The 24,201-nt window shown below is 31.3% G+C and overlaps 11 protein-coding genes across 14 annotated transcripts; 6 read left to right on the forward strand and 5 right to left on the reverse strand.

The window, feature by feature from the left end:
• Positions 1 to 2,440: 2,440 nt before the first annotated feature.
• LOC103576775 (UPF0692 protein CG33108) lies at positions 2,441 to 5,384 on the reverse strand. Of its 3 annotated transcripts, none has more exons than XM_008557158.3 (4): positions 5,242 to 5,384; positions 3,913 to 4,347; positions 3,466 to 3,798; positions 2,441 to 3,384 (listed from the first exon to the last, which is right to left on the reverse strand). In XM_008557158.3, exons 2-4 carry the CDS (start codon positions 4,140 to 4,142, stop codon positions 3,183 to 3,185), a joined length of 765 nt encoding a protein of 254 aa, XP_008555380.1. In that variant the 5' UTR covers positions 4,143 to 4,347; positions 5,242 to 5,384; the 3' UTR covers positions 2,441 to 3,182. The 3 variants fall into 3 exon arrangements, with proteins under 3 accessions (XP_008555380.1, XP_053597203.1, XP_053597202.1); XM_053741228.1 differs by lacking the exon at positions 5,242 to 5,384 and adding an exon at positions 4,706 to 5,021; XM_053741227.1 differs by lacking the exon at positions 5,242 to 5,384 and adding an exon at positions 4,463 to 4,686.
• A 1,145-nt stretch (positions 5,385 to 6,529) lies between these two features.
• LOC103576773 (vasopressin V1a receptor) lies at positions 6,530 to 8,271 on the forward strand. Its single transcript, XM_008557157.3, has 6 exons — positions 6,530 to 6,968; positions 7,020 to 7,227; positions 7,293 to 7,387; positions 7,461 to 7,759; positions 7,831 to 7,977; positions 8,050 to 8,271. Exons 1-6 carry the CDS (start codon positions 6,712 to 6,714, stop codon positions 8,196 to 8,198), a joined length of 1,155 nt encoding a protein of 384 aa, XP_008555379.1. The 5' UTR covers positions 6,530 to 6,711; the 3' UTR covers positions 8,199 to 8,271.
• A 461-nt stretch (positions 8,272 to 8,732) lies between these two features.
• LOC103576772 (uncharacterized) lies at positions 8,733 to 11,381 on the forward strand. Of its 2 annotated transcripts, none has more exons than XM_008557155.3 (3): positions 8,733 to 9,083; positions 9,158 to 9,551; positions 10,891 to 11,381. In XM_008557155.3, exons 1-3 carry the CDS (start codon positions 9,042 to 9,044, stop codon positions 11,289 to 11,291), a joined length of 837 nt encoding a protein of 278 aa, XP_008555377.1. In that variant the 5' UTR covers positions 8,733 to 9,041; the 3' UTR covers positions 11,292 to 11,381. The 2 variants fall into 2 exon arrangements, with proteins under 2 accessions (XP_008555377.1, XP_008555378.1); XM_008557156.3 differs by having other exon boundaries at positions 8,738 to 9,083; positions 9,158 to 9,533; positions 10,891 to 11,379.
• A 33-nt stretch (positions 11,382 to 11,414) lies between these two features.
• Positions 11,415 to 13,035, reverse strand: LOC103576771 (RAB6A-GEF complex partner protein 2). The gene is made up of 4 exons (XM_008557154.2): positions 12,755 to 13,035; positions 12,465 to 12,691; positions 12,239 to 12,388; positions 11,415 to 12,150 (listed from the first exon to the last, which is right to left on the reverse strand). The coding sequence occupies exons 1-4, from the start codon at positions 12,874 to 12,876 to the stop codon at positions 11,507 to 11,509; spliced, it is 1,143 nt and encodes a 380-aa protein (XP_008555376.1). The 5' UTR covers positions 12,877 to 13,035; the 3' UTR covers positions 11,415 to 11,506.
• Positions 13,036 to 13,989: 954 nt separating this feature from the next.
• On the reverse strand, positions 13,990 to 15,707 carry LOC103576770 (uncharacterized). The gene is made up of 2 exons (XM_008557153.3): positions 15,392 to 15,707; positions 13,990 to 15,037 (listed from the first exon to the last, which is right to left on the reverse strand). Exons 1-2 carry the CDS (start codon positions 15,533 to 15,535, stop codon positions 14,234 to 14,236), a joined length of 948 nt encoding a protein of 315 aa, XP_008555375.1. The 5' UTR covers positions 15,536 to 15,707; the 3' UTR covers positions 13,990 to 14,233.
• Positions 15,708 to 15,837: 130 nt separating this feature from the next.
• Positions 15,838 to 19,479, forward strand: LOC103576769 (tetratricopeptide repeat protein 30A). Its single transcript, XM_008557152.2, has 7 exons — positions 15,838 to 15,969; positions 16,027 to 16,092; positions 16,160 to 16,634; positions 16,726 to 16,890; positions 16,963 to 17,231; positions 18,407 to 18,814; positions 18,890 to 19,479. The coding sequence occupies exons 1-7, from the start codon at positions 15,904 to 15,906 to the stop codon at positions 19,412 to 19,414; spliced, it is 1,974 nt and encodes a 657-aa protein (XP_008555374.1). The 5' UTR covers positions 15,838 to 15,903; the 3' UTR covers positions 19,415 to 19,479.
• LOC103576768 (zinc finger CCHC domain-containing protein 17-like) lies at positions 17,258 to 18,480 on the reverse strand. Its single transcript, XM_008557151.2, has 2 exons — positions 18,070 to 18,480; positions 17,258 to 17,994 (listed from the first exon to the last, which is right to left on the reverse strand). The coding sequence occupies exons 1-2, from the start codon at positions 18,184 to 18,186 to the stop codon at positions 17,347 to 17,349; spliced, it is 765 nt and encodes a 254-aa protein (XP_008555373.1). The 5' UTR covers positions 18,187 to 18,480; the 3' UTR covers positions 17,258 to 17,346.
• A 42-nt stretch (positions 19,480 to 19,521) lies between the features above and the next one.
• LOC103576767 (surfeit locus protein 1) lies at positions 19,522 to 20,484 on the reverse strand. The gene has a single exon (XM_008557149.3). It carries the CDS (start codon positions 20,477 to 20,479, stop codon positions 19,556 to 19,558), a length of 924 nt encoding a protein of 307 aa, XP_008555371.1. The 5' UTR covers positions 20,480 to 20,484; the 3' UTR covers positions 19,522 to 19,555.
• A 271-nt stretch (positions 20,485 to 20,755) lies between these two features.
• On the forward strand, positions 20,756 to 21,771 carry LOC103576765 (26S proteasome non-ATPase regulatory subunit 9). The gene is made up of 4 exons (XM_008557147.3): positions 20,756 to 20,880; positions 21,011 to 21,110; positions 21,184 to 21,386; positions 21,455 to 21,771. Exons 1-4 carry the CDS (start codon positions 20,764 to 20,766, stop codon positions 21,683 to 21,685), a joined length of 651 nt encoding a protein of 216 aa, XP_008555369.1. The 5' UTR covers positions 20,756 to 20,763; the 3' UTR covers positions 21,686 to 21,771.
• Positions 21,772 to 21,838: 67 nt separating this feature from the next.
• Positions 21,839 to 22,547, forward strand: LOC103576766 (uncharacterized). The gene is made up of 3 exons (XM_008557148.3): positions 21,839 to 21,949; positions 22,020 to 22,351; positions 22,476 to 22,547. Exons 1-3 carry the CDS (start codon positions 21,929 to 21,931, stop codon positions 22,534 to 22,536), a joined length of 414 nt encoding a protein of 137 aa, XP_008555370.1. The 5' UTR covers positions 21,839 to 21,928; the 3' UTR covers positions 22,537 to 22,547.
• A 55-nt stretch (positions 22,548 to 22,602) lies between these two features.
• LOC103576763 (transcription elongation factor, mitochondrial) lies at positions 22,603 to 24,195 on the forward strand. Its single transcript, XM_008557146.3, has 3 exons — positions 22,603 to 22,952; positions 23,015 to 23,398; positions 23,474 to 24,195. The coding sequence occupies exons 1-3, from the start codon at positions 22,908 to 22,910 to the stop codon at positions 24,104 to 24,106; spliced, it is 1,062 nt and encodes a 353-aa protein (XP_008555368.1). The 5' UTR covers positions 22,603 to 22,907; the 3' UTR covers positions 24,107 to 24,195.
• Positions 24,196 to 24,201: the final 6 nt, after the last annotated feature.

Consider the following 24,201-nt stretch of genomic DNA (forward strand, 5'->3'; position numbering starts at 1 on the left):
ATAATGAACAAATATATGTATGAAAAAAAATTGTTTATAGAACTAGGATCTTATTGTGTTTACAAAGGGATGTCAAGCTGTACATGTACAGATACTTATATATTAATATATTATCAAAAATATTAGAGAGTTTAATTAAAAGAAGGCTGTTAATATTTCGATTGAAAAAAATAATAATAAAATTCATTTTTTTTATTATTTACTTTTAAAAACTGAGGGTTTAAGCTCAAAATTATTAATAAAATGAAAAGCATATCTCGTGTATTTGATTTGTCTGCACAATTGATGATTCTGTCGCAGTGTAATGAAAGAAATAATAATTGTGTGTTATTATTATTATTATAATAATTAATGTGAAAAATAATAAATATAAAATATAATGTAATGTAAAGGATAAAGACGATAATGGATTACAAGTAATGATTGAGAAATGTGTGTGGTCCCTTATCAATTGTCACCGATAGTGGGACAGAATATCTGAAAGTGCCTACTTATAAAAAACATTTGCAATGTAATCACCGTTACCAGCGACGAGCTCTTTTTAATGTAAAGATTATTGCGAAAAAAAAAAAATAAAGAACTGAGTGCTTGCGTGAATGAAAGAAAATATTGTGTGGGATAAGAAGAAAAATGGAAAAAAGTTGGTAGCGCACGTTCGGCGGGAAAATTAATTGAAATAATTAGATGTGAAGCCTGATTTAATTCAACTCCCGATTATTTATATAATAAAATATGAAATACCTGTATGTGATACATAATTTTAAAGGTAATATTCAAACTGCGGATATTATTGTTAATTAGAGTAGATTTTTCTTGTGCCCTGGGCTCGTATAGTTAATAATTATCACTAAAACTAATATTATTTTTTTAGCCAGATTGAAATTGTAAAATAAGTTATTTTTTTTTTGTTATTTTTGTTATTTTTACTTGTAGAAAAAAAAAAATTGAACAATTAGATGTTTTTTAAAAATGTGATATTAATTAAAAATCATTTCTGATGATTTTTTTTGCTCTTTGGTTTAAGCTTTAATTATTAAAAACAAATATTAAAACAAAACTGTTACACTTTTATTAATTATTAGGTAAATTATAAACTAAGCTGTGGAATTAATTAAAATGTCATTATGCTCAGGACACAAGTGTATGCAATTTTAAAACGAACATAATTAAAATATGTATTTTAAAATGAAAGAAAAAAAATCCAAAAGGAAATGAGTATCGGAAGTGGTATGTTTTGATTATAAAATATTAATGATAAGAAGTATCGTAACCGAGGCGTAATGATTAAATTTAATTCTAAAATAAAAGCATATGTTGTTGATGTTTGTAAGCTTCTTGAAATATAAATGTAACGCATTTTTTTTTACTACATTTGTTACCTTAATTATTTTTAAATTCATTATTCATTATACTTTTTTAATTTAACATTTTTATTTCCCGGCAGAAATTTAAATCACCTGCCAAAAAAAAATTAATAAGGCTTCGGGCCAAATATTTGGAGTAAGCAAGTAAAATTTTAGTTCAGGAACCCGGTGACCGGACTAAAAATTTTGCTCCGACCAGGTGCTGATATGTAGTCAGTGGAAAAATTTCTACCAGGATACGAACACATCAATTAAATTATTTTTTAACGTTAAGCAGTGACACAAATATATTATTATGTATATTTATTTATTACATAACTTAATAATTTTAAAGACAATTTAATACATAGAAATAATTAAATTATAAATTTTTATTTATTTTTAATTACAAGCATTTATATTATAAATTAAATATTTCTGACAGCAAATGGCCGATGCATCAACCTAAGATTTTCTTATCAATTTTATTATAATTATTGACAGTCAACGAAATAATAATTATTAGAGACGTGCGAATAATTCGTAAGTTCCAACTATTCGCTCATCCTTAATAGTTATACAATTATTTAAATATTTAAATGTCTTTGGTTCTACTAAAGCCAATTAAAATTAATGACAAGTATTTCATATAATTTAAACTTAAAATATTGCCCATTTGTGATGTTTTGAAGTTTCACTATATCATTTTTTTTTTTTTTTTCTTAAACTAAGGAAAAAATTTTGACTTTTCTGCGCTATCAATTGAATTATTCGGCAGTTTAACATTTATTTTATTTTCTGTATTATTAGATATAGAAATATCTAGATGATATTTTTTTTTTCAAACACAGAGATCATTTTGTTCATATTAATTATTTTAATAATATTTTTAAATAGTATTTTTTTTATATCGTATACTTTTAAATTTATTATTGAAATTGCAACAGCAAGATTATATAAATTATTTACCAGTTGTATAATAACATAAAAGATTTTATTTCATTGATAGTACGATAATTTTTTTTTTTTTTTTTTTTCATGAAAAACAAAGATTTTATATTTTTTTTTTTTTTATATATAATTTTATCAATCTTCGCTCATAAATAATCATTAAAAAAACATATTTTAAAAAATAAAAATAGATAGTGTAGTTATATAATATCAGTATAATTTTTAAAATTATCATCAGTAAGATTAAATTAACAGTTACATTGAACACAAAATAAAATAAATTTTTATGATAAAATTTGATCTATATTCAATGACACATCACTGTTACCAAGACAATTCAATATTCATCATTTCAACTACTTTATATTTTTTTCGGTAGATAATCAAATATCTATGACAGTCAATTTTTTGTCTCGATATCGCAGTGAATTCGCGATTGTCAAATAAAAAAACCAATATAACATTTAGTACATAATTAAAAAGATAAATGTAAATAAAATAATGCTTTTTTTAAAATAACAAATGCATCAATAAATATATAAATAAAAATAATAAAAATTAGAGCGAAGTACGCTCATTCAAAATTGCACAAGCTCGATAAATCTCGTTACACCAAATTTATATACATAAAGACATTAAATATTAAATAGTGAGAGAAAAAGTACATAAAATTCATTTCTTATTATTAAGAAATGACAATAAGTATTACAATAATTAAATATCTCTTCTTATATTTCTTCAATGTTATTTGGTTTGTTTTATTTTTTTTTTTATCGTAGTTGAAGCAAAATTACAGATTTCAATGATGGCTACTCACTACTGATGCGTCGAGATTTATTTCCCACGATGATAACGAGCACTTGTATGACGCATCATATTAACATTGTTTCATACATACGGATGTAGAGCCAGAGCACGACCGCGGAGGCCTCTTTGTCCACCTACACCTCCTTTCGGAATTACGTAACCACCCGCATGCCTTGCGGTGCCTTCTTCCTCTAAATTCCCATTACTCTCAATTAAATCTCTCAACGGCCAGCAAGCTAAATGCCGTGACTTGCCATGTCTTGCCAGTACATAATAGCCTTGTCTACAATTTTAAATTTATTATCATTATCACCGTCAATACATAAATAAATAATTACTTAATTAATTTTAAAAAAATACTCACCGTGAAGATATCAAGCCAACTAGAAGAGCCCAATGAGCTTTATGTCCTCTCTTCAAACACGGCGCATGATTAAAATCAGAGTCATATGGAATAAGCACCATAGCTCCGTGTGCTAGTGCGTGAGTCAAGGTATCAGGACATGTTTGTAAATCGACAAGTACATCTGGCCGATGGTCTGGTAAATATTCAGCGGCTAATGTTCCCATAAAGTCAACGCTATAAACCTCGCCATGCTGAGTAAAACCACGCACACGTGCTTCTGCTAATAGCTGAGTTACAGACACTGGCTTGGTGTATTCTTGGGATGCCATTGCCAGAGCAACCAGTCCGCATCTGTATAAATAAATCCACATTATTTATCTTATGTGTACTTACTATGTCTTAATTATAAACAAATTCTTCAAATAGACTTAATTCTCAGCAATTGAAATAAAAATATTGACTTACTGTGGGCCATCCTGCAGAATCGGCTCGACTTGAGAAAAATACGTTACTTCAGCATCCTTTAATGCGTGTCTGGCAATCAACTTTTCAATCTCAGCCTCAGATGACGTTAGAGTTATTTTAGCCCAAGGTGGTAAATTTTCTGATTCATTAGTTTCTGTTTTTTTCTTACAACCCGGAGGCTGCTGGGGACTTGCTATCGGTGCTGGAGGAGCGGGCATCGTATTGTACATTAATCAATGATTCTATTCTTAAATTTTCTTAGAATTATTCCTGAGTATTTATATATATTTTTAGCTCGACACAAACTCTTGGTATATTTTATTTTCTCAATAACTCAGGCACATTTTTATATATATTTAACTACTGCTGAACTTTGCTCTCATAAAATAATAATTATTATTATTTCGTCGGTTTACGAGTGGCATTGCTCCAAATCTGTAAATTAACAAACACTTAAAATAATAATAATAAAAATAAATATCAAATTAACAATTATAATTTAATTATAAGTAAACGTTAATTATCAGATAAAAAAAAATTCATTATTTACTCCAATAAATTAATCGTCCATTTTGACCACTCGAGACTTCATTTAAATCCTCAATAGCACTTTTATTTTTTTTATAGACTTTATTATTTTACTGCCATATATCTTAACATGTAATTAGGTCTTACTTTATTATTTTAATTATATTTAAATGTTATTGCTCATAAGCTATCGAAGATTATATAATTTCTCGGGCAGTTCTAGAAATTACGGATCATTGACGTAAAAAAAATTATCAATGATTACTTTTATTCTTGCGGACAAGCCCAAATTAACGAAACTATTTTTTCTTTATCACAATTATTTTATTTTATTTAAATCATAAATAATTAATGCCGATATTTATAATAATTTCCAATTTAAAAAATTTTATTTCCTATTAATTTAAATGGTAATTGTGATAATTTAATCAATTGTACGTCACCAATACACTCTGGCAGACACTGACATTACTTGTAATTGCAATTTATATTTTTTTTACAAGTGTATGTACAACACTTGCTTAAAATTTATATACCAGGCATTTTTTTAGGGGCGCGGTTTATTGAATTTTATTTGAATGCTAAATGAAAATATAAATTATATTTTATTAATTATTATTTTTTTTTATGACTAATTAAAGTCACAGTAATTTATATGTACTAATTACTAATGTCTGACAATTAAATTATTGTTATTTAATTATTAAAAGTACAAGTGTCAAATGAACTGAAGTCGCGACAGAACTGCCATTTAATTTTTTTAAAATTTATTACTGATATTTAAATATTTCAAGAAATTACCTCACATGTCAAGAAGATTTTTAAATAATTTCCAGAATTATTGACAACTCCGTATAATTTAATGGAGAAAAAAAAATTTATACTTTTAACGTCAAACAATAGGATGATAATAATAATTCAAGTTTGACGTTCTGGACATATGACTTGAGGATCCACTGAAATAATTTCAGTGTCCCGACATCTAGATGCTGATTTTTGAATCATTTCAAACTCGGTCAGTAATTTTACGACTCATAAAAATTTATATGAATATTCAAATTGTGTTGTTGCAAATAAAAGTAAAAGTCATATTTATTGACTCAAAAAAATATATCAATCACTATAATTCAAATAATTTATGAAATATTAATAATCAATTAATTTTTTATGATAACAGTAGCAGATGACAGTTGATTTTTTTTTTAAATTTGAAAAGTCTGGTATGAATTTTTAAAAATGAATGTCAAGTTTGTAAATTTGAAAATAAAAATAGAATAGTGTCAATAATTGGGTCTTTTACCTCAGCAACAATAAAAAACTTTTACAAAACATGTCAAGAATTGTATAAATAACATTGCAGCGAATTATCTGTAATTTATTGACAATAATAGAAGAATCTTGATGTGAATTGTCAACGTTTTTTTCTCCAGAAACAAACATGACCAATTATTTTTATATAATTAATTATTCATATGGAATCAATTACCATTATGGAGCAGGCCTAGATCTTGGATCTGTCAAGATCAATAACATACGAGCTCATTGATAACCAGCAGCTTTGTGTTTAAATAGCCATCAATGGCAAATTTTTTTGCTGATAGTCCGTTGATGCTAAACCATCACTGATTATGGATCGAAGATCAACAACGATCGTATCACTTTTCATCACATTAAATTACAGTATCAATAGTAATAGATGAAAAAAGTCGTGCAAAAACTTAATGATATTCATGAATGTTAAGTATAATAATAATCATAGATATAGTGTTGCCAAGCCAATTAGCTGGTCTGTAATTTTGATTTTTTTCAGACTAAGGAATCGACAAGATCTTGAAACTGCCTTCTATATGTCAATCATTATCATGATTACTTCAAGACAACTAATAAAGTCTAAAGAAGTTCCCAGTTCGCAGTTGTCTATTCAGCTTTCCGGAGAGCTGATCATACAAAAATTTATCAGGAAAATCTGCGTGATAATTTTCGTTGCCATTCTTCTAAATTTTCAACTTATCAATAATAATTATAATTTTATAGATTGTTGTGATTAAATGTCAATAATAATAATAATAATAGTAGTAAATTCTACTGAGTAATCATCACTAGAGGCGATTGTTTGCATTCAAAATTATTAATGGAAGTGAATTGAACCCACAAGATAATGAATATTCAAATTTTGCCCTTTAACTTTACGCATAACTGACACGACAGAACGTGAATTAAAAAAATAAACATCGTGATATATTAGGTAAAAGTATAAACTAAAGTAGAGTGATGATGGGTAACTCAACTCAACCAGATACCAGAGACGAAAATCTTGCCATTTGGGAAATAACCGTGCTCGCAATAAACCTCATCATCACAACAATCGGTAACTGTTTAATTTTCTTCGCGCTTTACCTGCGTCGTTATCATGGTCGCCAGCGTAAATTAACTCGCATGTACTTCTTTATGCTTCATCTCAGTATCGCGGATTTTGTCACCGGGATCTTCAACGTTCTGCCCCAGCTCGCCTGGGACATCACATTCAGGTAATTTATTTTTACGACACATTTATTCTACTGGCAAATTAATACAAATAGATTTCAGGGCGGATATGGTTTGTGTAAAATAATTAAATTTTTACAACCGTTCGGAAATTACCTGAGCTCGTATGTGTTGACAGCGACGGCTATTGATCGGTATCAGGCAATCTGTTACCCTTTTAATTATTGTCGTACTTCATCGTTAAAGTCAAGGGTAATGGTTTATGGTGCTTGGAGTTTATCATTTGTTCTCTGTATTCCTCAGGTAGATTTTATCATTCAATAATTAATATATAAAGCTACAATTACTATTAAGAATAATTATTTTAGGTAATTGTTTTTTCTTATCAAGAAATTTCTCCCGGTGTCTGGGACTGCTGGGCTTCTTTTAGTCTGCCCTATGGAGAACGAATTTACGTTACCTGGTCATTTTTTTTCTAATTAATTTAGTGATTGAAAAATATGTATTGTTATTAAGAATTTTTTTTTTTTTTTTAGGTATAGTATTACCATATTTCTATTACCCTTTCTAGTTCTTCTTTATACATACGCAAGTATTTGCGCGAATATAAGAAGAAATACAGAGATAAGTGATCGGTTTGATCACGTAAACAATAACAAGAAAATTAACTTTAATAACAAAAACCGCCAGCCATTGATATCACGTGCCAAGATAAAAACAGTCAAACAAATGATTACTGTTGTTAGTCTTTACGTTATGACAAGTAGTCCGTTTATTGGATGCCAACTCTGGGCAACGTGGGATCCACAAGCGGCAAATTCATCTTTCATCAATGGTTCCCATTTTTATCTCAATGACAAACAAAATATTGCCACCGATAAATAATTAGTATTTTTATTTAAACAGGGCCAGCATTCACGATTCTCACACTCATGAGCAGCCTCACTAGCTGCGTAAATCCCTGGATCTATTTAGGATTTAATCGTGAGCTTCGTAATATTTTATCAAATTATTTAAAGAAATTACTTTGCAAGCAGAACGTGATAAACTATGGTACATATATTTTGTATTTACTAAATAATCATAATTAAAATAATCAAAATTATTATTATTATTGTAATGTAGATATCGATACTTCTTATGTAAATTCAAATGGTAGTTCAACAAAGTCATCAATAATAGTAACAATGTTTCGTTTTGCTGGATCAATGTATCATCGGCAAACATATCAAGAACGTTCAACCGATTTTATATTAACTCGAAGGCAATCGTAGTAATTTATAGTTTTTAAAAAAGAAAAATTATAAAGTTAATAATTAAATAAAATAAAAATTTTGTATTTTTTTAACTCAAACTAGAATCGATTATTATTAAGTATATTTATTAATATGATAGTACGGTGCACTTTCACTATTATGTGTATTATAATAAGACGACTCAGTTTCGCTTCATTAGTATTTCTATTCAAGACCAAATAGAAAAGAGCTCTTATTGTCTGCAATGTTTGTATTACAACTTTTATTCCGATCTCGATGACGAGTCCCACCACCACACATACTTATGCTAATGCGTTGCGCGCCAGGGATGCTTTACACTCGAGTCTTTACTATATTTTTAATAATTTAATATAGCGATAATTATTATTTTTACTTGATACCTCAGCTAATATGTGGATCAACACAGTAAGTACTGGAAACTATGGGGGTTTAGTTGATCTGAAGCAGATGTCTATAAAAATGTGATAATGAGATTAAGAGCGGGTGGAAAGATGGTTCAAAAAGGGCACATGCATTAGTGGTCCCGATACTGTATTTTGATAAACGTACAAACAATCGATGAAACCGACGGATTATGACGGCTAATATATGAGAACCTCTGGCATGAACACCTGAATACTTAACAAACGGATAAAATTAACATTAATAACGACTGTCTGCCTCCGATCCACATTTTATCTGAAGACAAACTGCGTTCCTCATAGTCACACGTGACATCTTCGATGAGACGTTTCGGGTCGTCTTCGAAATTATAACATCACGGTAGAATTTTCCATCTGTACAAAGTAACCCAAAGTTTCGCTACGATTAATAACAAACTAATTAATCATATTGCTAACAATGGAGGATAATGATAAGAGCAATAGTCAATCTGGTTACAAGGTAATTTTCAAATTCAAAATTTTATTAAAATTTTTTACGATAATATTTATGAGTAATTTGTGATCGATTTACAGTCAGAGAACGATAGCAATGACGAAGAGTTTCCGCGAAGATCTCCGGTGCTGTTGGATTTAGACAAGATGGGGAAGAAATCGCATCAGGTTAATGACGATCAGGAATCGTCTTCCAGCAATCTTGAGCATCAGAATTTGAGGATAAAAGAAGAGCCGCCGTTTAATTCTGCGAAAGAGGCGGCTTTTATGCGTCGACAATCGCTAAGAAGGCGCTGGCACGATGACTCAATGAGTGAACGATCGAGTACTTCGGGGGATGGTGTCCTGGTAATCAGAGTTCCGGAACCGGAGACTGCTGGTTCGCATTCGCATCTTGAAATTTTGCATCAAACTAAAATAAAATCTGTACAACGTGAATCTGCTCAATCTGAGAAAGGTAGTAATAATTTCACAGGTATATAAATTTATTTTTTATCCTGATAAATTATTTACGTTTTTTTTTTCATAATTAGAGTGGACTACTTATTTTACGGTTCTTCAATTCTTTTTCCGAATGATAATGTTGATTTTTTTTCATTTTCTGTATCCGTAATTCGCGTTCCATTCGATAGTTGTCCTTATTACCGCCCAGTGCTGATACGTAAGCTTGATAAATATTTGGATTTCCCGGTTTCGCGGTGACCAGTGTTATCGTTTTGCTTAGTTCCCTCATGTTATCATTCTTGTTAAACCCTTTATCATGACCATCTCGTTTTCCCACGAGGGATCCAAAAAAATCGACGATCACTTTCCACCAACTCTTATTATTATTATCGTCTTCCTTCAACTTCTCTTCACTATTCACACTCATAAAATATTCTTCCGGTTTTTTTATCTCTTTCTTCTCTTCAACCTTTTTTACTACTACCTTCCGCTCAAGATCTTTCACTTCTTTGGTTTCCGCTTCCACTTCAACCTCAACTGCGACTTTGTCATCATTTTTAACTTCAACTTCGACTATTGAATTTTCTTCAGGCATTACTGACATCACTTCCTTACTCATTTCCGACTTGATGGTTCCAACCGAAGAATTATCTTTCAAAACTTCTATTTTTGGCGATGATTCATTAATTATTTCCTGTTGATTTGTGTCCTTATCTAATTCCACATGATGATTAATACCTTCGTCATGTACATTCGGAATAATATCGTGGCGACTTACGCAAGCAGATTGATCACTTCCACTCTGATCGTCATAAGACACCAGAGTTATTTCAGTCGAGGGTTGCTCGATATCCAAATTATTGAAGCGTTTCTTCTTTTTCGAGTTTTGAGTCGCTGGGGGGTCTGCTGATTTTTTTTTATCAGATAATGTTGGGAAAATTTTCATCATCGTCATGCGTTTCCGAGCATGAGGAAGCGGTCGTCGAAAATAATGAGCGTCATTTAATTGCGTTCCTTTGCGACTTCGATGTATCTTCGTCTTGTCCATTTTAAATAAAATAGCAATAAATAATAATTATTATCATAACTTAAAATTCTCAACTCACAACTTTTCTAATTATTATTAAATATATCAAAAAATTGATTTAAATTGTCAATATAAAAATTGAATTAATCAATTAGTATATCGTGAACATCAACTGTTTTTTTTTTCTCTCAACAACTTCACGTTTTATTACTTTTAAAACTACTTATCACTAAAAATCAATAAATAAATGAATTAATGAATAATTAATTAGTAATAATTATAAATGAATATTAATTACATTTAATAATAAATATATACACATATATAATCTATAATATTTCAGATTACAAAAAATCAGCATGTGACCGTGAGCGTACGCGAATGCGCGATATGAACCGCGCATTCGAACTACTGAGATCAAAATTGCCAATTTGTAAGCCGCCTGGAAAAAAATTATCCAAGATCGAGTCATTGAGGCATGCGATTACATATATAAGACACTTGCAAAGTCTATTGGAGCCTCAGTATCCTTATGTACCGTGTAATTCAGACATGGCTAATTATTATGTTAATCCATCGCCAAGTTCATACGACGTCCAACATCCACCCCGATGGGAGTCATTGGCTTACTACCGCTACGACTATCACGGACCTTTTGTACCGCCGCCCCCGCCTGTTCTACCTCCCCCACGACGACTCGGTTCCGAGTCTGAGGAACAATTTCGCTACAACCAGCACTTGTAATTACTTAAAATTAATCTTAAATAATAAATTTTACCCCAATCATAATAAATAATAAATTATAAATTATAAATATATATGTATAATAATTATGGATCAATAGATTACGACAGTTTAAATACCAAATTATGTATAAAAAAATAATATAACTTTTTTATTTAGTATTTTTGATTTTCCATAACATCAATCTATTAAATATTTAATAATAATATTTTATACTAAATAACAATATTGTATTTGGTCTGTTGTGTTGACGCACTCGACGGAGTAATTGACGGATAAATATGAAGAGGAAGATCCCAAACCATCGTTTCGACATCAAGACTCGACGGTGCCTGCCAATCAATAGTATTCGCCATCGGCATATCGATTACTTTCGTCGTCGTCACAAATTCAAAGTGCAGTCGCCACTTAAGCGTCACCAAGTGCGTAAAAAAATCCGGGGTAACGTGCAGCGGAATCGGCAACACTAGTTGCGAGTATTTTAACCCAAGACAAACTTCGTGATGTTTATTGTAACTCATACGCGAGTTATTTCCCTTGCCGCGTTTGTACTCGTCAGCGACGAGTTCCTCGGACTGAAGAGCAACCGACACTTGGACGCAGGATACCGTCGCGTTGGAGAAATCAAAGGTCCCAACGATGTCCTCGCCCAGTTTATAAGAGTTTTTGAATAAACAAAACCGTACAACTCGTCCACGTCCGTTGGTGATGTTGTAAAAATTTGGACTTCGGCGGGCTGTTAAATTTTGTAGAGTTTGTAGTGACATTTCCAGCGGGTTCTCGCGCTCTTGCGTTTCCATAAACGGATTGTTGGGACTCAGATCAACGCTGTCATTGCATATTGCGACTTCTGGTAACTCTGAAATGAATTAAAAAAGAAAAACATGCAATGAAATTCCCAACTGACCTTGAAATTTAAATACGTATGTAAATATATAAATATTTACCACTTAGAGATAAGACTCTGAACGGAATTTTGAGCAATTTAATTGCTGAATTAACTCGTTGAGTACCAACGGTTATTTTATAAGAATATTTAACTGCTTGACCCCGATAAGAAGGTGGCGCGTCACTTGGAATTGTTTCTCTATAAATATCTATCAGGAATTCAAAATAAAAATACCATAGATTAATATCAAAACCTAATTAGGCAGATTAATAACATAAACTCACATGTTTTGCTTTCTCCGGGTGATAATCTTAAGTCACAAAATAGAATCTTAGGTTTTGTATTTACCACAGCATGGCCATTGTCTTTTTGCCATGGGACAAATGCCGTATCAGCATTTATTGCTGATGTACGGTTTGAAATTATTTTATCAGTTATAACAATTTTGTCATTAGCTGAACACTGGCAATGGAGTTGAGCGCTCGCCCAAGCTAATCCTTCAAAGACATCACTGAAAAAATTATTTTACCATAAATAATTAATAGATGATATGATAAATAATTGAATAACGTACCTGTGGCTCTGGGATTTCTGATGATTTGGATTAAGTGGGTTACTAAATGTAACATAACATTCAATAACCTCACCCGAAAAATATACTGGCCCTTTTAATAACTTTCCAATAACTTCAATCATCGCTGCTGATTAATTTAATTATAATTATGAATTATTTATTTACAATCATCATTTTACAATTTTTATAAATTATTTATAATACTTTTGTTTATAAATAAAGCCCGAGGTTCTGTACATTTTGACCAACATTAGCATCTACATCATCAGTTGTAGACGTCAAGTTTTAGGAATCAACTGACAGCTCCATCTTTACAATCCGATTAATTCATTCAAAAAATGACACAACAAATTGTTGACCTTGATAAATCACTAAGTGATAGTTTGAATAAATTACCTGAGTAATAAAAAAAATAATTGCTGTTTATTTATGGTAATATTAATTAATTAATAAATTAAAGCTTTCCATTATTTTTTATCAGTAAATCTAAACCTTTTTCACTGAAAAAAATTGCTGGAGATGTTGTCAATAATTTGGCATTGCCAGAATGTTGGGACTGGGGCATTCAAGATGTTGAAGATTGGATTATTAATGATGTAGAATTACCGCAGTACAAAGTAATAATAATTATTGATGTCAATTTTGATTAGTTGGAATAATTTTAATTATTCTCCAGGATTGTTTTGTCAGAAATTTAATCAATGGCAGGAAATTATTACTTTTGGAGGCGCGTTTACCGAAAATTGGAATTTATGATTTCGAAGATATCAAAGTAATTAAAATATTAATATTAATTAATTTACTATATATGATATATGAGTTTAATTAATTTTACCAATGGGCTCAGAAAATTTCTAAAGCTATTCGAGAACTTTTCCACGTTGAAAAACCCTCTTATAGCAGAAGTATCTGTCTGCCAGCGAGATATCCGTTGACGATGTTCTTGGAATATCAAACTTCTGTCGGACATATTAATTTATTGACATCGAGAACTGAATATTTTGAAAAAATAGGAATACTTGATGATACGAAAGCTCATGATTATTTGGAAAATTTTTCAAAACCCTGCGAATTTCCATACAGTTGGGTTGCACGGACGAAAAGAAAAAATGTCTATGAGAAAATTGAATTCCCAAGACGTCGGAATAAAAATATTTAGACGTCAAATTACTTTAATAAAAGTATATAAAATATATTTGAAATTTCCTTGTTTACAAATAAAAAAATCTATATAAGTATACATAAATATATATAAAGTAAATATAAATAATTAAAATACATGCTCGATTGTCAATTAATTAAAAAATATTATGGCTTAAATAATTAATTTGATTATAAATTTTTGTGTAAATTACACATTTTTTAATTAAAAATATAACTTTTGATGATAAACTTAGTTTTTAGAAATTTTAAAAGACTGTCACTTAAAGAAGTGCTGGAAGATTGCACACTAAAATAAAAATTTATAAATTTGGTAAATTATTGCGAAGAAAATAAATCTTGTTGCGTATCATTCTTTGGTTCAACCACCGTCTGCGAATCCTCGTATTTCAAATTAATATCTGAATCATCACTATCATTACCATTAGTTGCATATTTATATTCATTTTCATCAAACTGAAAAATTGAATTTTCCTGTTCTATTTTTTTAGCAATTTCATTAAACATCGTATCTTCTTTTGATTTATCGCTTTCTGTTTCCATTTCCACTGAAACCTTTTCCAACATTTTCTGACTAGAATTGTCTCTCCTCATTCTTTTACTTGGATAAATCGATTCCACTTTATCATCCTCACTTTCGTTATCACTAACATCAGTAGATTTATCATACGCAGAATCCGCTTTAGATAATTTTTTTATTTCATCCTTTAAATTTATTATCAAGTCTTTTTTACTATTTAAAATAAATAAAAATTTTCTACACAGCGCGCTCTCCATCGTGTTTTTTAAACAAGTCATTTTGATCATCGCCGCATCCATCTCACTTATTTTTCGTTTCAAATTTTCATTTTCTTCTTTATATTTTACTTCACTCTCTTCCACAGTAGATTTGCTTACTAAAATACTGTGTACAAGACGTGAAAATAATATTATATCATTAAATGGCTCACATTTTATCAATCCTCTGTTCCATACTCGCTTTTTCCAAGTCAATACATCGTTTTTTAATGAAAACTTTACTTCATTATCCTTGCCAGCAAGTTCATATTTTATTTCCTGCAAATATTCTTCTGCTGTTCTTTGATATGTCTCTGCAGGTTCCGAAAGTTTCACCTTTGAAATCTATAATTTAAATTATTTAAATAAATTTTCATATTTAAAATAAAAATCTCAGTTATAAAAGTACCAAATATATGTCTATTAAATTCTAAGTAAAAAAATCAGTATACAGCAGCCAGGTAGTAAATTCCGTGAAGTAGTAAAAGGTAACAACCAAAAAGTAGAAAAAGCTGTAATTAAGTGCGGGAAAATCCATAGACTAAACCAGACAATGTTTAGTAAACATCACTAAGGATCACAATACTAAATATTCAGCCCTCAGTAATTTAGCATGAAACTTATCAGTAGGTATATTTTTTAAAAAAAACTTCAAGGACAAATGGAGATTTAAAATTGATATAAAAAAAAATTGTTTACCTGGCCTGTGAGCGGGAAATTATCATTTCTTATAACATTCAACTCAAGATGATCTTCAGTCCACTTGGCACATAAAATAATAACTTTGTTATCAATGGAATTGGTAACTCGACAAGTTGTCACTTCACTGACGTTCACATCCATTTCTTTTTTTTTTTAAACAAATAAATATATTGTTAAAATGATTGTTGTTATAAACTATTGCAATAAATTTATTTTAAATATTTAAAAAATTCCACTGACACAAAGTGGGACTAGAAGATCAACTGTCAGACTTGTTTGAGCTTGTGCTTGTCTGCTCCATTATCTAGCTGATAATTCAACGCAACACTGACGTACCCTCTTTCTAGGAAACCATTAAATCCCTACTCTTCAATAGAAATCAGCTGACTCAATGGCCTACTGCGGTTGTCATGGTAACCGTTTAAAACCTGACATAACACAGCACGTGGAACAGTTTGTCATTCTCCGTTTGATGCTTCTTCATATATTTATGAAACATACATGACATAATGACAGGTTTCATACAAAGTATCCATATACGAGATGGAGAATATACTAAAATTATTTACACTATGGTACGTAATTAATTATTAATTGACAGATGAATAAATTCAATTGATTATTATTTCTAGATCAAAGAGCAACGATATACTGACAGCATTCATGTACTGACAGATCTCCTGGCATCTCATCCTGACGTAAATTTACTTATTTTTATTATAATCAATTTGCTCATATAATTTACCAAATGAATTTAACTTTCAGTCAAGACCATGCTTGTCCTTACTGGCCCATTGTTACTTTTACACCCAAGATTTCATCGCCGCGGCTGATTGTTATGAAAAACTGGTTCACTTGTGTCCAGATGAAAAACTTTACAAGCTTTATTATGCACAATCACTTCATCAAGCTTGCTTGTTCCAAGAAGCATGGAACGTATGCTTAACGATTGCTAACCAGTCGAATTTAGATACTCAAGTTAAAAAATTACAAGCGGCTATTAAATATGGACAAGAAGACATTATCGCTGTGAAAAATCTTATCGATCAGTGTCCTGCTGATGACATTGATACGGAAATAAATTTAGGTTGTCTTCTGTACAAAGAGGAGCAGTATGAAAAAGCACTGAAAAAATTTTTGAGCGCGCTTCAGATTGCGGGATTCAAACCGCACTTGTCTTATAATGTCGCTCTGTGTTATTATAAATTAAGAGAATATTCAGCATCTTTGAAACACATCGGTAATTATACTTCAGTTAAATAAATTAATAATTAATAAGATTTTTCTTAGAAAGATTTGAATGATAGTAAGGATTTTTAAAAAAATTATAGCGGACATTATTGAGCAAGGAATTAGAGAACATCCAGAGCTGAGTGTTGGAGTAACGACTGAAGGAATTGAAGTCCGGAGTGTTGGTAACACGTTGACTTTACATGAGACTGCTTTGACTGAAGCTTTTAATTTGAAAGCGGCTATAGAATATCAACTGAAAAATTGTAAAAAAAATTTTCGTTGAATAATTAAATTACAAATAAATATTTTATGACAGTTATTAATATTTATTGTAGACGACGCAGCCAAAGAGGCTCTCACGGACATGCCACCCAGATCGGAAGAGGAACTGGATGCTGTGACATTGCACAACCAGGCGCTAATTAACATGGACACTAAACCAAATGAAGGATTTGAAAAACTACAATTTTTGCTCCAGCAAAATCCATTCCCGCCTGAAACGTTTGCTAATTTACTTCTGTTGTACTGCAAGTTTCAATACTACGATCTTGCAGCTGATGTCCTAGCAGAAAATGTTCACTTGACTTACAAGTACCTGACTCCGGTAAGTATTAAAAAATATTCATAATGTAAATGTACTTATTTATTATTAATTAAATATATACGATACAAATTATCGTATCATAAATCTTAAGATTATAAATTATAAAAATTATAAATTAATCAGAATGCTTAGACCTAGAATGTTTACATTTCTTCGAATGTTTTTCACGATAAACGTCATCACTCGAATCATCGCTAGAACTCTCACTGTGTTTTCTCTTCTTCTGCTTCGAGTGTTTCTTCTTTTTCTTCTTATGCTTCTTTTCCTCTTCATAAGAACTGTCATCCGAGCTGCTGCTCACCGATCGTTTTTTTTTACTTTTCTTTTTCTTCAACTTCTTGGATTTTGATTTCTTGTCAGCTTTCAATAATTTGTCATCGTCAGGTAATTTCTCTGGTACCAGCGTCTGCTGGGCCTCTACAGGCAGATCGTCTTCAATTTCCGGTATCAAATCATACTTTTTACCATCGAGTGATGAAAAACAATCATGCTCAAAATGACCCTTTAATTTGCATCTCCTGCAAATTGAATTCAAAACAGCTTCAAGTTCAATAGCTTTCCTCTGTTGCGGAAATGGTTTCTTTTTCTGCTCATCGCGTTGCTGCTCTACTCCATTTGGATCCATATCAGTACCATTGCCCTGATTGACAAATTTCATTGATAATCCGATTTTTCCATCATCACCAATTGATATTATTTTACACCACACAGACTCCCCGCGTTTTAATACTTCTGACACATCATCAACCCACGTGGAACTCACCTATTAATTTAAAACATAAATTTATGTTAACAAAATAAATTATCATTAACAAAATATTATAAATAGTACAAGTACCTGTGATTTATGTATTAAACCTTGTTGTTTACATCCAGGAATTTCAACAAAAGCTCCATAATTTTGTACTGCCGCAATTTTACCGCGAAATATTTCATTTATTTCACAGCGTGTCATTTTTAAATAATTATTAAATTTATTTTTAATTTACAACAATCATATTCTGTAATTTTTTATTACATTTGCAATTAAAATCGATCAAAACATCGCACGCTTAAGGTTAGAGAAAAAAAAAACAAACGTCAGTTTCAGGGCCGTACAAAAAAATTTCTCTGCATTTAAAAATAAAAAGAAAAACTTGGAATTTAAATTTAAATTTAAAAATTTATTATTTCAGTATCTGTACGATTTCTTGGACGCTTTAATAACTCAGCAGACGGCGCCCGAAGAAGCTTACAGGAAACTAGATGATCTTGCCAACAAACATTGCGAGACTTTGAGAAAATTAGCAAAGCAAGTCCAGGAAGCGCGACTCAATCACGACGACAATGCTGTCAAAAAAACTGTCAATGAATACGACGAAACGTTAGAACGTTACATTCCTGTTTTAATGTCACAGGCTAAAATTTACTGGGACCTGGAGAATTATGTCCAGGTTGAAAAAATTTTTCGCATGAGCGCTGACTTCTGTAACGACCACGACGTCTGGAGACTGAACGTGGCCCACACTCTTTTCATGCAGGAAAATAAATTCAAAGAAGCCACCGGTTTTTACGAGCCGATTGTCAAAAAAAAATATGACAGCGTAAATTTCCAGATATTTCTTATTCTATTTAATTATTTAGCTGTCGCTTTAATTATTTTATTTGAACGGTTCCAGATCCTAGATGTGAGCGCGATAGTTCTTGCGAACTTATGCGTAAGCTACATAATGACGACGCAGAATGCCGAGGCCGAGGAGCTGATGAAAAAAATCGAAAAAGAAGAAGAAACAGTTGCCTTTGAAGAGCAAGACAAAAAATTATTCCATTTGTGTATCGTTAACATGGTGATTGGTACACTTTATTGTGCTAAAGGCAACTACGAGTTTGGAATATCGAGAGTGATGAAGAGTCTGGAGCCTTACAACAAAAAATTAGGCACTGACACCTGGTTTTATGCCAAGAGATGTTTCCTGTCGCTTCTTGAACAGCTGGCCAAGCAGCTCGTTGTCCTAAAAGACTTTACCATTCAAGAATGTATTCAATTTCTTGAGCACTGTGAAGCGTATGGTAAAGATGTCTCGACGATAATTGACCAGCCATATGACATCAATGAACTCCCGTTGATTCCTGATGCGAAACATACTGTCACATATGAAGCGCGATTTTTGAAAGCGCTGTTTCTAAAAATACAAATGTCTTAATCTCAATTAAGTATTTATTTATTTTAACAAATGACTAATTTAATTTATCATCAGTGTAATTATTATTATTGTAGCATAGAATAGTAATTAAAAATAAAATAAATTAATATATTGTATGTAACTTATAATTTATTTACGTAATTACAAAAGTGGTAATTTTTGAATGTACAATCTAATCCAGAACCATGATGTTATCAATGACAATGAGTACCAGGTGATAATGTAGCTCAGGTGTTCATTTCTCATGTAGACACGCGTCTGTCCAGCAATTGGACCACCACGTACACCATCACCCACAACCAAGTCCATGAATATTGGGTCAGCATCAGCAGACTCTGCCATGGCCACGAGATCTCGATGGAACCACAAATTACCAGCAGGTTTATTTTTCGGCATAAACGGAGCTCGTTCTTCATTCAACCTCAGCAGTCCCGTTATCTCAACAATACCAGGAACACGCCCCAGTTTATCAACAGGCATCTTTTCCAGCTTCTTGGGTATCCATCCGCGGTTGACTAGAATCGTAAGATCACGATCTTCTAATTTAAATGGAGTAATTATCCAATATCCAGTTCGTGCTCCGCTTCCACCGATCAAACCACCACCGCTTCCTTTTTCTGATGTTCCAGAACCGTCGACTATCAGACTCCTGGGGCCTATTGTAAACTCTTTGTCATACAGAAATTGTCCTCTTACTTTTATCGGGTAGTACTCCAATTCTGCAAGCTCGTGCAGATCTTCCGGTAGAGGTTTTGGATCCGCAGTTGTCCTCTTTTTTAAATCTTCTATCAATTGGAGTTTCAATTTACGTCTCTCCACTTGCCAAGTGCCAAGAATGAATGTAATTATTGGTATTCCCAATAATATATATTTTATTGGACCAGGTGGTTTGTTATGCTGATCATATTCAGTTTCATCTAAACCTTTATCAAAAACACGTGACTTTGGTCTTGATTTAGTGAATCTTAAATTGGGACGTTCTAATTTATTATCACTCATACAACGAATGTTTATTAAATTACTTTTTATTCTAAGAACCCGGGATGTAAGTGATAGTAAACTCATTTTTAATCAACACTCTGGTACCATAACCTCAATGACACTTTGATTAATTAATACTTATTAATTACTATTTAATTACTGTCAGTATTTATCTGCTTCAATATTTATTTAAAAAATTAAATTATCATTTTTTTTGTTCAAAAAAAAAACTTTTAAGTGATGAAATAAATTTCTATTTTGTCATTGATTAGCACAAATACGGCCCTGCTGTATCAGCTGCTATAATTCTCCATTTGGAGGGAGAAGAAAATCCGAGTAGTGAAACGTGAAATGCGAAAATAAAAACAATGAAAATGGTGGTCGACATGGAGCTGGAAGATGCGAAAAAAAATGTATTGGATCTCATCAAAGAAAAAGATGATCTGGAAATGAAACTATTGGAGCAGAAGAATATTTTAGAGAGTGTAAGTCTTGTAAATTTGAATTTTGAATCAACTTCATTTATTCAAATGGTTTAATTTGCTGTCTGTAATCTCGCTAGATGACTTGTTACTTTTTTGCGGGGTAAAAAAATAATGAAATAAATTTTTTTAGAACCGTGTGGGGATGAATGATCCTTTAGTTGATGATGAAGATTATCCTCGAGCTGACGTTGACGTCTATCAAGTCCGACAGGCTCGAAGTAGAATAATATGTAAGATAACCTCTTTTTGAAATGGTCCTAAGTTTTATATTTGTTGGTATTCATTTTTTATAAATTTCACCAGGTCTCCAAAATGACCATAAGGCTCTTATGAGAAGAATCGAAGCTGGTTTGGTGAAAGTACATTCATTAGCAGGCAAAGGTGGTGAAGAATCTGCTACTAGCCAAGTGACAGCATCAGGGAACCTTCAAGATGACGATGAATTGCCGTTGGAACCTTTCCTTCGAGTTAATCTCGTGTCTTCTGGGTCACCTGCTGAGCTAGCGGTAATTTATCTCAATACTTTTTTTTAAAATTTGATACCATGTTTGCTAACTGAAAATGAATATCCTAGGGTATTGCTTTGAATGATCTTGTGATGGAATTTGGATCAATAAATGCCCAGAACTTCAGGTCTCTGAAAGACATCGGAGATCTTGTGGAACAGAGCCGCTATAAGGAGATTATGGTGAAGGTCAAACGTGTCGACATGAAAGTAGTCGTTCTAACTCTGACACCTCGACCCTGGGCTGGTAAAGGATTGCTAGGATGTAATGTCATACCTCTGGAAGCCGTGGAGAGATAAAGAATATTTATTTTTTTTAAATCAATCTTATTAATGATTCATATTATCTATTATAGTTTTAATAAATTAATAATTCTTGTACTTTACATATATTTTTTTTTTAATATTCCTACAATCGATCTAATCCTTAATTATCAATGCCGTCAATTTGAAAAACGATACGTTTTATCTTCCATAAGCTTTTACTCTTCTGAGAGACTATAAATAGTTTAGCTGACAACAAAATCATCAGTGCAAAATAAAATGATCTCACAAACGATCTTCGTAAGTCTTGTAATTAAATTTATCAAAAAAAATTATTTTATTCACTGTAATAATAAATTACTTTTAATAGTTGCTAGGATTTTTTCTGCTAGGACTTAACTGTCATGCAGAAGATCAGGAACCCAAAGTCATTACACCATGGACACTTATTTACGCTGTACAACCTTACTATCAATCTGAAGCTCTAGTTAATTTATGGCAGTCTGAAAAAAGCTTGAAATTACCCGAGGAATTATTGCCATTATCATCATCTCCAGTTAATTATCACCAGCCGGAAAATAAGTCAAATGTCAATGGCACTGTCAGCGATAACCAATTAAATGTCAAGCAACAGCGTGAATTTATTCCTCCTCAGCATCTCAACAAAGAAATCGGTTCTGAAATTACTTACTGGCCTCCAAGGTATTTATTAACTCATATTTAATTCATATAATTATCTAATTAAAAATAAATATGACTCTGTAATTAATAGAAGAAAATTCAAAAAATTAATATGATTTATTATATATTAATTAATTTTTTATAGAAATTCTCCAGAACAACAGCGACGTCCAGTTATGATCCCGCGTTACTTTGATTCCATTTGAAAATCCCGCTTACGTGATTTGACAATCGATACTCGATTTGCTGCGGCATTTAATTGAAATTAAATCACCGAAATTATGTATTTAAAAATTTCGATTACATGATAATTAAAATGATCAATAAATTAAAGTACTGAATGTAGTTAATAGACAACTGTACAATTTAATTTAATTATAAATTCAAATAAATAAAATTGGTTACTGTGCAAATTAAATTTTATTTTTATTTTTGTTGATCATATTTTTTGGTTATATGTATGTTTATTTGCTGTACTATAATACTGTGTACTTTAATGAAAGTTAGTTTAATTAGGTAGTAAAAAATTTTATTTTAAATTAAATGATAGCTGTCATTAATTTTAAAAAATTCAAACATGTGGTCAACAATCACAAGGACACTGAGAACTGCAATCGAACCGGTATTTATTTTTATATTTATATTTTATTGGAGACTAAAATTTTTGAATTTAAAAATTTTCAGACTCATTTGTCAAAATTTGAGTTCCACAAATCAGCATGTAGACTCGTAGAGTCTGTGGTCCTGAGGGAGAGCATAAGCATTAAGAAATCCAAAGGTTTCAGTGAAGATGAGGAATCATTGATTGTCGCAACGATAAATAAGTGCACAGAGACAGATTTTAATAAGTATGATATTAAAAAATCTGAATTAAAAAGACTTATGGCCTACAAAGAGAAGCATGGAAAATTTAAGACGTTCAATGACATACTTGTCATCCAAGATGTGCCTTCGTTGGTGAGATTATGCAGGTCAATATTGGACGGTGGTAAAAGAAAAGTGATAATTAAATCAACTGGACCTTCTAAATGCACGACTATGCCCGCAATAGATAAAATTACTAAACAAGTATGTGTTTAAAATTCTTACTTATATTTTAAAAATAATTGATTTGAATTCCCAAATGACAATACAATTTTACAGAGTATCAACACCATCGTGGGAATACGAATCTGGGGAAACATGATAAGTTGGGCAGTACTAGATGATAAAAAATTGATTCAGTGGGAATGCCAGACATATGAAAGTCCACCGAAGTCAAATTTGGTTCCTTTGATTAATATGATTATTAGTATAATAGATAGAATACCAAATGCAGATGCTTATGTCATGGAAGCTGAACCCTATGCAATGATAAGCAAATTAAAAGCTGGTGCTTATCAGTATCATGTGCAGCGCCAGCAAGTCATTGCAACCGTTGTCAGCATCTTGGGCATGCGGCGACTATTGAATGCCAGCAATGACAGCACTGCTACTGATAACGGAAAAATAAATAATTTTTACACGCTAGCACCTCTGTCTTCAGCCAAACGGTTCAACTTGATTGTCGCTAACGACATAATGTCCTCGGAATCTCTTATCCAAGATATTTTGGAAGGCAACGTGCATAGTAAAAGTTCGGACTTTCCTCAAATTACAGTCAATGCAAATGTGATAATTGGTTACAAATCGTACGACTACAAGTATAGGGAGCAGCTTCATTCAGCTTTGCTGATTACTTTTGCTTTTGCTGACATAATTTACGACGATGCTGAGACCCAAGCCAAACAAGATTAAAAACTGAAATCCTGTAAATAATTTTTGTAATTAATTAAATAAATATTAATTATAAGGTAATTAAATAAATTTATAAAATACAGATCCAGGTCCAG

This window comes from Microplitis demolitor, chromosome 8, assembly GCF_026212275.2.
Source record: "Microplitis demolitor isolate Queensland-Clemson2020A chromosome 8, iyMicDemo2.1a, whole genome shotgun sequence".
In the NCBI taxonomy this organism is placed as follows: Eukaryota; Metazoa; Arthropoda; class Insecta; order Hymenoptera; family Braconidae; genus Microplitis; species Microplitis demolitor.